General features: G+C 43.4%; 1 protein-coding gene across 2 annotated transcripts in view; it reads right to left on the reverse strand.

Moving 5' to 3' along the window:
• LOC128873283 (tyrosine-protein phosphatase 99A-like) overlaps positions 1–14,370 on the reverse strand; it is a 497,101-nt gene that overhangs the window by 294,310 nt on the left and 188,421 nt on the right. For both annotated transcript variants that reach the window (XM_054116751.1, XM_054116750.1), the window contains exon 2: positions 10,741–11,034. In XM_054116751.1, coding sequence (XP_053972726.1) covers positions 10,741–11,034 — 294 coding nt within the window. The remainder of the gene's footprint in view (positions 1–10,740; positions 11,035–14,370) is intronic.

Below are 14,370 nucleotides of genomic sequence, written 5' to 3' on the forward strand. Positions count from 1 at the left end.
CGCCGCGGAAGGACGCAATCCCTCCTCCTCGTGATGTTCGTTCCATCGGGTGCCTCTTCCAACTGCTTCTTCCTCTCCTCCTCGACCGCGACTGTTCCACTTACGTCGCGACGGACGCGGGGATCTCTCCCGTCGCTGTAAACGGAGGACTGAAGCGACGAGATTCCTTCCTGTCTGGAAACGTCTCTGCTACGAAATATTCCCGACAGACTTTTCCATCCACTCTAATTATACAGGCCGACGGGCCACCAGAATACCTTATTTACATTTCATGGCGGACTAAAATGCTTGGGAAGTGTCTTTCTTGGTCTTGAAAGGGACATATTGTCTCTTTGTGGAGCTGCGAAAGAGGTGTGAGGACTAGCTTTTTGTGGGTAAATTTTAATGCAGTATCTTGAGAATGGGAGTGTTAAGGTATGACTATAGTATGGCAATTAGGTTTTGAGACTTTCTAAGGTGAAATTTAAGTTCCCTATGTTGAGATGAAGAACTCGTGAAACTGCTCATGTCCCCCGTAGAAGAGAACATTGACAGTAGTCAACCCTCCACTGTGTTATTCAACCCTTTGCACCCGAGGTCTTCTTTTCTGGTATCTTCCAGCAACTCGAGATGCTTTCTTAGCATTCCATTGCCACAAATGCTAAACTTAGATTGACTTCGATGATGTAGCCCGATCCGCCATTGCAAACTAATTTGAGATCTGAGAATTAGGTCACCTTTACCTAATCGACTATCATTTTATTGACACTTCGATGTCCAAAGAAATGAAACTTAACGCCTTAAACTACGATTTAAGCTCCAACAGTCTGGGACCAAAATGTGATGTTTACATTTGGCCTGCACGATACACCGCGGGTCAGGTCCCTGATAATCAGTTTTGGCCCGAATATCTGACCACGAGTATCACACGTGGTTGTAGCTTAAGGGGTTGAACAGACATTATTGTTGGATGATTTACTGCGTCACAGGGCATGGTTTAACATAATCTAAGTCTCATTAAGTATCCAACCCCCTAACGCAATGCCAACAACTCCCAAGGTGCAAAGAGTGTACGATTTCGAACAGGTCTATTCTTTTCCTCCCTGGGGCTCGGTTGATTTTCATTCGCGTCTAATCCACCCCCAAGGAAAGAGTTTGTCGAATCGGAAGAGTGGCGGGTGTCGCAACGTGGGAAGAATTGACACAAACAATACCATAGCCACCGTTCAGCATGCAGAGATCGTCCGCGGCTGCCGGTGGTCGTTATCCGAAGAATAATCGTGGCTCGTTAGACGGCACCGAGATCTCGCGGTGGTTTCTTTCCCTCCCCAGACTCCTCTGGCTTCTCCTTTTGTCTCTTGTTCCGTGCCGGGCTCCGTCTGTCTCTCCTCTACCGCGCTCCTTGCATATTCTGTCATGCATATGAATGAAATGATTTCGCCGCGAGTCGAAAAAACCGGTGCGCTGTTAAACGACTCCCCGCTTATTCATGGCTCAGACGAACGCCAGATTCTCGACGCGGTAAACCACCGTAGCGATAATTCCTGCCTCCCTTCCACGCCGCGACGTTTTGCTTTATGCATCAGCCACCAGACGGAAGAATGGATTATCCGAGTGTCACATCTTCCTTACTCGTTTCTTTTTTCAGCGAGACCTTCCAATCGCGGCTTACATCGGCGCTCGTTGGATTAACGTGTCAAAGGAACGACCCCGTGGACTGTTTAACGAGACGATCGGGGTTTGGAAGTGGAACACTGACAGGGGTTGGACTGGATGAAGGGTTGACGCAGAGAACTGTTGGAGGATCGTATGGAAGGATAGTTTTTTTAAATTTTTGGTGAAACTGCGTGCTAGGATTTAGATAATTCTATATTCGTGCTTAATGAAGATTTTATCTGCTGTAGGGTTCAATTTCGCACATATATAGTATGTTTCTAATGTTATTCACGTGGAGTAGATATTGAAAACAATGTGAAATATTCTGGGGTTAGGTGATTCACCTACTTGCTACTTGCAAAATTCTTTCACATTAACACGTTGACAGCCAGACTAAAACCCGTAAACATGTCTACAAAATTAAAATTTCGTCTTCGGACAATCGAAGATTAATAATTTAACATCTATCGTAGTATTTAATTCCTTAACCTCGTCAAGTTCACGAATACCATCCAGATTTATTTTTATTACCGTTTCACCTATGTAATGAATATTTTTAGTTCTTTAATGAACACTCCTGTCACTCATGTGTCAAAGTGAAGCATTCCTCTCCGCCAAAAAATAGTTGAAACTCTCACCTAGATAAAAATATCATATAGAATATAATTTAACTATTAAATGAAATAAACTTCTTCTAAGATTCTACCCCCTTCTGGTAGCTGGGTGGGGATGGGAAATATCGTCAGCTGCGATCGAGAACGGAAGCCAGCAGTGACGATTTCTTTCTCGACTTCTTTGAAGGGAAGTCTGCGGAATCACGCCTCGCAAGTCGAGGAACTGCGGCCTTAACTTCATTACGGTGACGTTTCAGCCATCAAATTCGATATTCCCGCGAAGCCTCGCTCCTTTATCGAGCTCTCTCAATCACGGACACGATTCTCGAGCGAGCGTGATTTACGAGCGACGCGCATCGATATCGTCGTTCCGGTTGATTTAATGGAAGTCTCATCGTCGAGGCAACCGAAAAACGTACAAGCCCAGTGACGCACCCATTAGGGGTGCAGGGAGCAATTGCCCCTGCTATAAATATCCATTCTTTAGCCATCGCGACGCTTTAAAAAGTAAAATAATGTCACAGAACAAATGGTGTCATTTTTCTAATTAAATAAGAATCTTAAGAGTACTTAAAATATGTTCTTATTCAAATTGGTCACTTCAACGTGAAATGTGCTATAAATATAGAGCGTGACTGTGTAAAACACATACGTGACAAATACATTTTGTTTCTAACAAGAATGATCAAAAATCATACATGAAAAAGTACACTTAATGTTTTCTCTAGTGTCTCTAATAAAATTTTGAAAACTATCCTGACACATTTTCCTTTGTTAATATTTAACAACCCTCCTGACTAGATTTCTGAGTGCTTCGTTGAACGGAAGAGATCTGACGGAAGAGAGTTTGAATTTCAAGCTGCGACATTGTACGATGGCTTCCTTGTTCGACCTGGTGCCTGTTTTTCTTCCATTGTCACGCGTCGCTATCGCTGCCCAGGGTCGTAAACGCGGAAACAAAGTGCATCGGAATTGGGTCGCGTATCGTGGTGTCGTAAAAAGCGATAAATAGGCGTGAACATGCGCGCCACTTTCGGTAGAGTTTCGCTGTCAGTTGCTCGCAACGATGCTTCGAAGACACCTCTTCACTCTTCCCTTCTCGTTCCCAGCGAACATCAAACCCCAAAGACCTGATATTCCACCTGATTTCGCCTTCTTCGTTCCCTAGCCCGAGAAATCGTCGCCAATCTCCCGAACCTTCAATCCTTTATTGCACACTGAATTTAATAGCAGCACAATCTCTGCGAAGTTCATCGAAAAGGATTCGTGTTTGACATTTTCTCGTGGGGATACCTGGTAGAGGTCTGAATATTTTCTAATTATATTCTTTATGATGTAATTCTGTATGAATTCGGCATCTTAATTAACGTTCAAAGTAATCGTTATAAAATCACAGAGATGAAAATATCTAATTATATCTCGGCTCATTATTTTGATCGCCTATAATTATTGTTCCTTTTGTATTCGTTACAATTTTCTGTTTTTTTTTTTAATTTGCAAATATTCGAAACATTATTCTCTAATTAATTATGGAAAGTTCATTAGATTGAAACCTTAAAACTTAGTTAATGATAATTATGAAGTGAAATTAATTTGTGCAAGTATAGTCAACTAAAATGGAACGTTACTTTCAGTGGCCGAAGGTTTCTAGTCTACGTCACTCCTAGACCCTGGGTGCTTGGCCAACGGGGATCGACAAAAGGGGAAAACATTTATTCAATTTCGATGCCGACCATGCGAGCGCGGCCCTTTGAAGATTAACGAGACCGACCCAGTGGCTCCTTCCATATTCAATCGGACTCCTTTCTTTCCCGCTGCTCGCGTCCCGAGACCACATCCGACCGAATTCGAGCCATTTCCCTGGAAAACGTAGTTATCCACGGTGGGTTTTGCGCGGCAATGAAGGGCGCGCTCTATTCAGGGAAATAAAATGGGGCGAGAACGGGGGAAACAAAAGAGGGTGATCGTTATCGAGAGGCCGTCTTTTCTCGCTTGTTCCTCCGCCCGATCGACTTTTTCTTCCCTTTGACGCGTCCTCCTCTTCGTTAATTTTTTTTCTGGAAAACGAACCTCGATGATCAACGAGCCCGGTCCTTGTCGTAAGAGGAAACAGAGCTTGTGAGCCGGAGTCAAGAGAGGTCAGATATGATCCTCCCAGTGGCCAAAGTGATCGACTCCATAAAATAAGGAGCGAAAGGAAATTGATGATGGAGATATAGATTGAACGATGCTCCTTAAGATTTAATATGAAAAAGTAATATTTCTTCAGTTCGTCGATATCGGTAGATAATGTATGACGCTTCTGTTTTATGTTCCTGGAAGTAATTAGGTTAGTATGGAATGTTAATTCTTTCTGTGACTGGACCTACGTGCTTACATTACAAGCATACCTTGTCCGGTGCGAAAAGAAGTCGAAGAGATCATATATTCACGCTCCCCTCACTTTTTTATTGTTTTAACACACCCAGTGGAGCGGTGCACGCGCTTTTACGACGGTCTCGGTATATTTTAATATCTTACCAGTTGTGTGAAATGGTACCATAGCAGCATTAAACGAGCGAAAAGTTGTCGAGTATGCAAAGTTTTTAAATTTTTGAGGGGTTTTTTGATTGAAACACAAACGAGATTTAATCGACGAAGAAACAGTCATGATTGCACCACGAAACGACTCTACCAGATTTTAGTCGCCGTTTGGAAAGGTAACAAAGAAGAACGTGATGAACTGTCGCTGACATTTACTAGCGAGAAAGAGTCGTAAATGGCATAAATGTTTTCGCCATTCGTAGCACGCGTTGCATCACGCCACCCTTTAGAATCGCTACGCGTATATCGTTTGGAATGTCAACAAAGGAACGTTTACGATTTCGAGAGTTTCATCAGCTAGAGTAATATTTCAACCCTTAAGTTACTACCTGTCAGGAAGACTTTCAAATACGAAAAACATCATTCTTTTCAAAATATAATTTTACTTCCCTCGCAGAAATATGACCAGAAAAATGAAACACCAAAGTCACTAAACCTCCCTCTATGTACCGCAACAGTGTCTCCAGCAGTAAAACAAAAAAATAGAGGCAAAGGAAAAGCTGTCTTCGCAAAGTGAAACTGAAAACGAAGGCGAGTCGTTTTGCGCGAGTTTCTCAAAGCTCTGAAATCATCTCCGAGCGACGCGACTACCGCTTTGACGAATTCGAATCAGCCGGAAATCTGCTCGAAAAATCACAGGAAGCCGTTCCGCCTCATGACACATCAAAGGGCCTGATCTGTGCGTTACGCAGTCCAAACGATTGTCCGAATTAATGGGACACGGATTATCGATTCGCGAAACCCCCAGACTCGATCGTTCCACTGATCACGTGGATTTATCGAAAAATTCCGACTCCACCGGAAGGTTCTCGACGCGACGGAAAAGTCAAACAAAAATCTGTGTCACGCGGGAGCACGTCGAGGGAAGTTCGAGGAAGAAATCAAGAAGGGCGGAACTTCCTGGTGAAAACCTTCGCCACAGACTCGGAGAAATATTCATTTTAATGGTTGATGTAACGCGGATATTGGTTACCGCTGAAACGCTACGTGTTCTGAGTGCCCGATGCCATCACGCGCCACACGGGATATGCAATATATAAAAGGAGGGCGGAGTTTCGTTGCTCGAAACCAGGACTTCGTGAACGCCACGATCCGATTTCTGCGCGGTGTTCATACTCGGATAAACGAGCCACGAAGTGGATGCGATTAACCCCCTGGAAGGAGCTTTTTTGGGTTCGTTTAAGAGGATTAGTTTATTTAAGAGGATTTCCTCGTGTCTCAGAGTGGGGCAGTAGTTGGGATTTTTTAATGAGAAGTACACTGTCTTCAGGAAAATCTGTGAAAATAAGATTGATCGAAAAATTGTTAATTGGAATATTAGAAAATTTTATCGAAATACGTCTATCGAAATTGTTTCTATCGAGATTGGTTTCTCATTAATTGAATCAGGTATGCATAGGTTTTGAATTCTGTGAAGATGTCCGTAAAATTAGCTACCCCTTATATACAAATATGAGAAGAAGAAATAAGAGACACAGCATCCATTACCAATTGAATGCGGGAGAAATCTAGAACCACCTAGAAACATCTTTCCCGCGATCGTGTTGGGCAATAAATGATTGCAGTATTTACGAAAGCATCAATATGCGCCGTTTCCCATTCGACACTCGGACGTGCCGTTGGGCGGAATAAATGCGAATTAAAACGGCCATCGGAGTGAATCGACGCGAAAGCTCCGTTCGTTTCCCTCTTAATCGTCCACGAAACCGTCGTTTGTTTCTCGCCCCACTGCGGTAGAAGGAATAGAAGGAATCCCGGTGAATATATTAAATTTATTTTTGCGGAGCGGTTCGTTTCAAGCCCGCGGGAAACTTCTTATTCAAATCGGGTCGCGGTGCGTGCATTGAATGCAAATGACCGGCGACATAACGCGATAGGGGGTTTCGATTTCCCTTTTTCTCTCTTTCTAGAGGCCAAGCGAGCGTTGCCCGTGGCTCGTGCTCGCGCCAGCGCCAAACTTTCGGGGCCAAGTTGCGCGAGGTGAAGTTTTAACGAGAACTCCCACGATTCCGGCGCCTATGGGGCGCTCGGAAAAGTTGGCTTTTGACGCGGTGGGTTGCACGTGACGAATTCAAATCAGCCGTAAATACCTCGAGCAAACACTCCGACGAGCACGAAGGGTTCGGGGGTGGGAGAGGGAGTCCAAACTCCAACGTAAAATAAAGCATTAGAAAGGCTTGCGGCGGACAACGAGGTAGTTAGGTGGAGGGCGTCGAGACGCGAGGCGTCCTCTGATCTCCCCGTTGCTCCTTTGTTGGCATCGTCGCGAACTTTGTCCGTGAACTCTGTGCAAACTCGCCAACTTTTGTTGCTGCACGGTTCAACGAGCACGAATTACCGCGAGCTGAACCGGACCGAAAGAATGGCCATTACCGCCTAGAGTACGCCGAAATGGATCGGTTAATCTTTCTTCCGTGTACGGGCGAACGAGGGGCGGAGACTTCGGGAACGCGCGCGGGCTTCGACCATTTACTATCTCGATTCGGAACAGTGCTGCTCTTTATTCTAATAGCTGAAATCTATGGTAGAATTTAATTTTTAAGATATCTTGTTATGGTATTAAGATTGAAAATCTTTTTATTTTTGAACAGCGAAATTCATGTTCCGTTATATGGTGAAAAATGCTGTGAGGCGATGAAATGGGTGTGCACTAACAGAATAAATATGTCCCGTTACACAGCTTGAAAAGAACAGCAAATAAAGAAGAGGATCGTTTCAATCTCTCCAACTCTTGCGTGTGCGCGAAGTCTGTAAATTTTTATGTTCAGAATAACACTTGACAATGTGAGAAAATAGAGATTTATCCATGTATTATAATTCTATAAATTCTATAAATTCAATTGTAATACGTTGACAAATAAACTACAGATACGTATACAGTCAGTCCCATAAGTATTCGTACCATTCATGTCTGTTGAAGAAATTTGTCTAAATTAAGTGATAGGTTTGATGTCTGCAAATAAATGTTTCATTATAAATATATACATGTGCAAAGTTTATTCATGTACATATTTGTAAAACAATTTTTTCGGAAACATCACACCTGTCATTTAATTTAGACAAATTTCTTCAATGGATTTGAAGGGTACGAATGTTAATGTTACCAAAAGTTTTGATCACTGAAACTAATTCTATCTAGTTGCTCTACTCCAGCTTCCTAGTATAGTATTAATGTGACACCCCTGCTCATTCGTTTGCATTCCGTCGTGGATGTGTTTGCGTAGATTAATTTCAACATTGGGCGCTATACATCAATGTCGGAAAACATTTGCAAATGTAAAATACGTGAAGTCTCATTACAATTGGTAAATAAATCTAGTCGTTTTAACGATGGGAACGCTAATACAAAACGCTAACTCTAAACCGTTATAAATTTGTCGAACATGTAGGAGTGATGAGTGTAAGTTTCTATTCGTTCTCAATTATTTTAAAATTGTTGACCAACTTTGCAGTACCAGGTGCCGCATATATCAGAGTCCGAGGCGCGTAACTACGCGGATTTTTTTAGTTTCCACGGAGCGAGGAACAGATCGTGTAACGTGTAACGAATTCCCAGCGGTCCTGGGGGCTCTTCTGTATAGCTACCGGCTAAAAGCAATGCAGGTGCAGGAAACTTTGCCTCATTTTTAACAGCATGGCGAACAGAAGAAACGCATTCGAACTTGAGCGTCCTTCCCGCGATTCCCAAGCCGACCGATGGGAAGAAGTTGCTTCTGCCTTGCAGCGAATGGAAGATCACCTCGACGCGATCGTGTACGTCAGCTGGAGAAAATAAAATGTGACAAAGCTTTCATTTAAAATAAATTCATTACTATCTTATCCCACGTTGTTTACAAGCTCTGCAAGACCTCGACAGTAGTGAGTCTGAACATTTCCTTTTGTACTATAATTGGTACTTTGGCTATTTGTACTTTAATTATTTAAGGTTTCAGACCTATTGTGCTGGAAAATAATTGATCTATTCAGTCGGTAGGAGGATCTGTTTATATTACATCTGATTCTATTTTGAAGTCTATCGAGTGTCAACAGTGTCGGTTCTTCGAATGATTTCAAACGAGGTTGCAATTTCAACCCACAAGGATGGTCTGCGTGGAGATGTAAGTTGCTTTGGTATCGGTGCGGGAAATTTACCCCTGTCGCGGCTCGCAAGTTTCTCCAATATCGTCGGATCGAAGTTGCCAGGGGCTCGGTTACCGCGCGCCCCAGCCTCGAAAATTGGCTTCGTTAGCTGCGAAGGCACTCTTCGGATGTCCCCTTTAAAATAATAAGACTCGCGAAATTCTCCACGACTCGTGCCCCTCACGGATTGCCTGCGATCCGATTACATAATGTGTCGTGTCGCGAGCTGCGAGCAAGCTTGGAACTCGTTTACTCCCACGTCCGCGCGAATATTCGCGAAACGTCTAAGAGGTAGGCGATATTTCGAATAATAAATGGTATATAAACAACTTTTGGTCCGTTATACGCTTCATTAAAATTGCAATCTAAATTATAAAATGAAATTGGATTTCACTATGAGCGAATGAAAGCGTTTTCAAACAACTGTTTCATCGAACAAACCGTAGGAAATGGATTGCTACTTGACGTTTCTATTTAATTAGCGCGGGAATCAAATTTCGGCGCGAAAACAAACGGTCGGATTCGCTACTAGTGAGTGACTCGGGACGGACCTAGTCCAGAGCAAAGGCTATTAATTTTATTTTAATTACATTCGGTTGTTTCATAATCTAAACAGGGCGAACACCAATTTTGAAAATCTATAAATCGGGGAACCGCATTTGAAATAACTGCGCGATTAAAATCACTGACGCGTTCTAATTCCATAATGCGCAGGATCGTTCGTTTCCTGCACCGACGCCGTGTTTTACGACGCGTTCGAGCGTGTTATGTTCGGGTGAGACGCGGGAAAGAATGGTATGTTTTTCGTCGACGAAAGTACGACTCGGCCTTAATTAGGAGTTCGTTAACGTTCGTCGAATATATCGGCGGCGTTTTAGGCGAGCTCGAAGAATTATGGATCGCCAAGGTTAAAACGCAAATACACCTGACCCCCTTGGCCCGTTGGAGCCGTGCCAAGCGGGCCGGGGTTAATTTTTAATTCGCCGGCACTGCCACCCCAGGGCAGTCCCTGCGTGAAATCGCACGGACTTGTTCGGATTGGCCGTAATTATTTTTACGACGTACCAATTCGGCCAATTATCGACAATTTCCATTTGAATAGCATCGACCGTTTCGTCGAGCGAAGGGGACAGTGACGGGTCACGTTTCTGCTCAGCTCTGCATGACTCGATTTCAAGTTAGAGTTAAAAATTAGTTAAGTTAAAGCCATAAATAAATGGTTAGCGTCCGGTACAATTTATAGAAATTTTCATTACAAAGGAAGTCTGAACACGGCGTTCAATAAAACTTTCTTTATAGACACTTCCAACCGAGTATTAATCCTCCTGTAAAGTTCTGTGCCATTAACAGACCCGGTTGTAAAAAATCGGAAGACGTTACGCCGCGCTTCCTATGTACACCGTTGCACGGGATTCCCATCTCAGCGAGAAATCAGAGTATGGCAACATTCCAGAAGCAATTAACCAGGCTTGGTAAGTAACCAAAATACTGGAATATATCAATACACTCCGAATTAAACACAAATACATGGATCTGGATGACGTTCATGGCAACTATCCGAAACAGAATGAATATTATTTCTGCTTGCAGGAGTCGGTCGCCAGAATTTAGTTCATAATCACTGTTCACTACGTTCTATTTAATATTATATTGAATTATCCGTTACTCATGTCATTCTGCTCAAAGATTCTACTTCTTCTCATCCTTTCACAACAGTAACAAAATGACTGCTCCCTCCAAAAAAGACAACTGTTCACCTTACATTGTACAAAGTTTAAAAAACACTTACCTTGCACAATCAGTTGGATGACAGCCTCCGGTTTGCTGCGATTGTTCAACAAGCAGGTGTAGTCCGCTCTGTCCTCAGCGGTAACCGGCGTAAATCGAAGAGAATATTTTTTCGGCGAAAGCGAGATTCGGTTCTGGTGGTTCCAAACGGTGGTGGTGCTGCTGCTGTACTCCAATAGCTGTTTGCCGTTCGCCCGCCACTCCAGCATCAGTACTAACGTGTCCTCCGTTACGCCAGGACAATCCAATGTCACGTTCTTTCCAGCTTCGACCACCATTTCCTCTACCAGGGTGTCTGGGAACAGAGAGAGAAAGAGATTGTTCGCCGTTACATTCGTCACGTAGCGGCCGTTATCGCGCGAATAAAAAACCGAGCTCTCGCGGTGGACACGGGGATCCGTACGATCTGCCTGCGTCAGGACCATTTCGCCAACCCCAGGCCAGATAAACCCAGCTCACGCTTATCAAACGAACGAAGCCCACCTGCTCTTACGATCCTGACGCGTTACACAGCTCTTACGGTAGCAAGGATTGCGTTGGCTTCGTTTTCAACACAGGTAAAAAGAATATTGTTGCTCAACGATTACATTCTTTTACGTTTCGATCACGCGCTTTAGAATTTGCTTCTCCTGAAATTATTGTTCGGTATCTTTTTTTGAAATCAAAAAATGTTGTAGACATCATCATTCTTTTTTTAAAGCTATATATTCTTAAAAGAAAAAATATCTTCAAGGCTCAAGCCTTGATGCTAAGGATTCGTCATCATTATTCTTTTAAAACTATATATTCTTAAAAGAAAAAATATCTTGAAGACTCGAGCTTTGATGCTAAGGATTCGTCATCATTATTTCTTTATTTATTTTCAATCAAGACTTCAGAGTATCCGTAGTCTTGTCGACCTCGTGGACCCCAAACACAGAGGGAGAGTTCGTCCGAAGAGTTCTGATCCGAAAGCGTTCCAGTTTGAAGAATTTGGATCTCTAGCATGATTTGCTGGCCCTTCGTTAGGGGCGTTGCGTAACTGGGAACACTCGTGGTGATTAAATGCAATGGGACGGATCGAACGACTGCAATCCCATGAAACGGGTCTGGGGGCAAAGTGCACTTCCGCTGGGAGTCGCGCATTACGGGGCAATTTTGAATCAAACTCTTGAGAAAAGGGTCAGAAGGACCGGATCGTTGAACTAACCGAATCGTCGGTGCCGAGTTTGAGGGGCGGTTTGATGGCTTCCAATAAAGTAGACCCGACTTTCGTTTACGAACATACTAACGCGAGCTTTGGGAACACGTCATCCGAAAAGAAATACGACGGAACGCAAGTATCCAGCAGCCATTGTTCGAAAAATAAATAGTACCAGGTATCAGGTGAGAGGATTTCATTCATTCACTTCTTAGACTGCGGTTATGTAAGAAAATTTATATATTTATGGTTACAGAACAAACATTGAAACTTAAATCAAAGCATATTTTAACTTTCAAATGGTGTAACATGCATGTGACGTGCAATGGTGTAACATGACGAGGCGCCTATTATTCCCGTCTGTGAGTTATCCGGCTGCGGTCGCTTGATTTCCGCTAAGGCACAGGCGATAATCGGCAGTTCGCCGGCGGTTCTCCTATTTCTGGAGTCTCGGAACCTCAATCGCTGGTGTCGTTTACCAGTTGCCTACCGAAAAGCCAATACGTTTGAGCCTATTTCGTGTTTTGATCACTACAGAATTACAGTTCTGTAGTACAATTCTTCGTATAATTTTGTATTAAACGATCACACTCAACTATTTTCGCTAAGATTTACTTTCCTACTTGTGCTCCACTATCAATGGCGCCAGATGGCAGAAATAATTCAGGTTAGAAAAGCATCATTTACATGATCCTACCTATATATGAAGTTAAAGTATTCATTGAAAGGTAAACTACACATCAAGTTTCCTTTTATATACAGTCAGTCTCGTAAGTATTCGTACCTTCAATATTTATTGAAGAAATTTGCCTAAATTAAATTTAGGTAAATTTCTGCAATAGATATAGAGGGTACGAATACTTATGGGACCGACTCTATCTATTTCAATTAATATATCGCCAAGTCAAGAAGAATGCACGTTTTAATTATCCCTTCTCCCACATTCACAACTTCGCAAATTCTCCGGCTCCTATCTATTTAGTTAGAAGAAGGCGAAACCAACGGAGAGCACACTGGTAATGTTTGCTTGTTCCTCCAAGCAAGTTCCTCCGCTGGACGCTGGTCCGTTCTGCTCGTTTTACGATCAGCAGAACTGGGAAAGCCGATGGGTGTACCGAAGTTATAATGCAGGCGATGAAATTATGGTAAGGTCCCAGGGAAATTTCCATCGTAACTTCCGTTCGTGGACTAGAGGAATCGATGCAGAATGTCGGATGATCAAAGTTCAACACCGCAGAAGCGTGGATGGCCATTGATCGACGCCGCGCTGGCGAAAATCGGTCCGCGTCCCTGGGATAGAGAATTGAACGGACGAGAGACAGAGAACGCGAGAAAGGGGGAGGATGGACAGTAGCGAAACTTGCACTTTATGCACGTATGAATACGTACGCGTGGACTGAATGCCCGCGCGGTATACAGACGCGACGGAGTTTACCAGAGATTGGAGATGAAATCACTCCGTGAATCACGTCACGGGGACCTTTCGTTTTGAGGAATGCGATTTACCCGTGGATCGAAACCGATCGCAGCTGCTCGATCAACTCCACTGTCTCTGTGTTACCCTATTTCTCTCTGTTTTTTTTTCTCTCTCGTGTAAAACCGCTGATCGATTCAATGGAGTCACTCGACGAGTTATGAATCGCGATGAAGCGCTCGCGAAAAATGAACAAACGTTGGGGAAATACGATGAACACGAGTGAAGGCGCTGCCGGAAGGGTTGACGTCGAGAGGGGAGACTTGAGACCAATCCCTTTCATTTGATAAGGCCTTATAACTTATACTACTTTAACTGTTCAAATTATTCCTTAATTTCCTCTGGGTTATACCCCCACTAAATGGAATTCTATTTTCTTTAAGGAGAGCCGGCGAGCATCTAGAACAGGTATAGACTTCCCGTCGACAAACAGTGTTTTTCGACTCGCCAACGCTCGCGTTAAAATAACCCCTGGAACACCAAAGGACCGGATTTCTTTACAGCGATATTACCAAGTTCTTCGAACCCCTTGTTTACGCGAGAAAAAAAATTGCAACGCTCAAAGAAGCTTCCTTCTTCAACAATGAAAGACGAGACGATAGAATCTGTAAAATTCAAACGTCTCTGTCGCGACATTCCAACAACTCCAGTAAAAAAAGCAGCTCAAAGGAGAGTAGATTTCATTACCAGGAAAATCGAACAAGGAGCTGCTGTGGAATAAATAAAACACCAAGGACGTCTTATCCTATAGCGAAGAGGATTTCTAACTGTTTTCTTTCTAATTTTCAATCGATTCTTGCTCACGAGCTAGCTTAAATTCGTTTCGGCAATTTTTAATATACCGTGACATATTCCCTGCTAATTTCGTACTCGAGAGGCGAAGTGGATGCATCCTACAATAATAACGCCGCGGCAGTGGCACGAAAACAGCCACCGCGAACGCTTTACGGCACCACTCTCAACGAAGTTCAAAGAGT

The sequence above is a fragment of the Hylaeus volcanicus genome, chromosome 3 (assembly GCF_026283585.1).
Source record: "Hylaeus volcanicus isolate JK05 chromosome 3, UHH_iyHylVolc1.0_haploid, whole genome shotgun sequence".
NCBI lineage: Eukaryota > Metazoa > Arthropoda > Insecta > Hymenoptera > Colletidae > Hylaeus > Hylaeus volcanicus.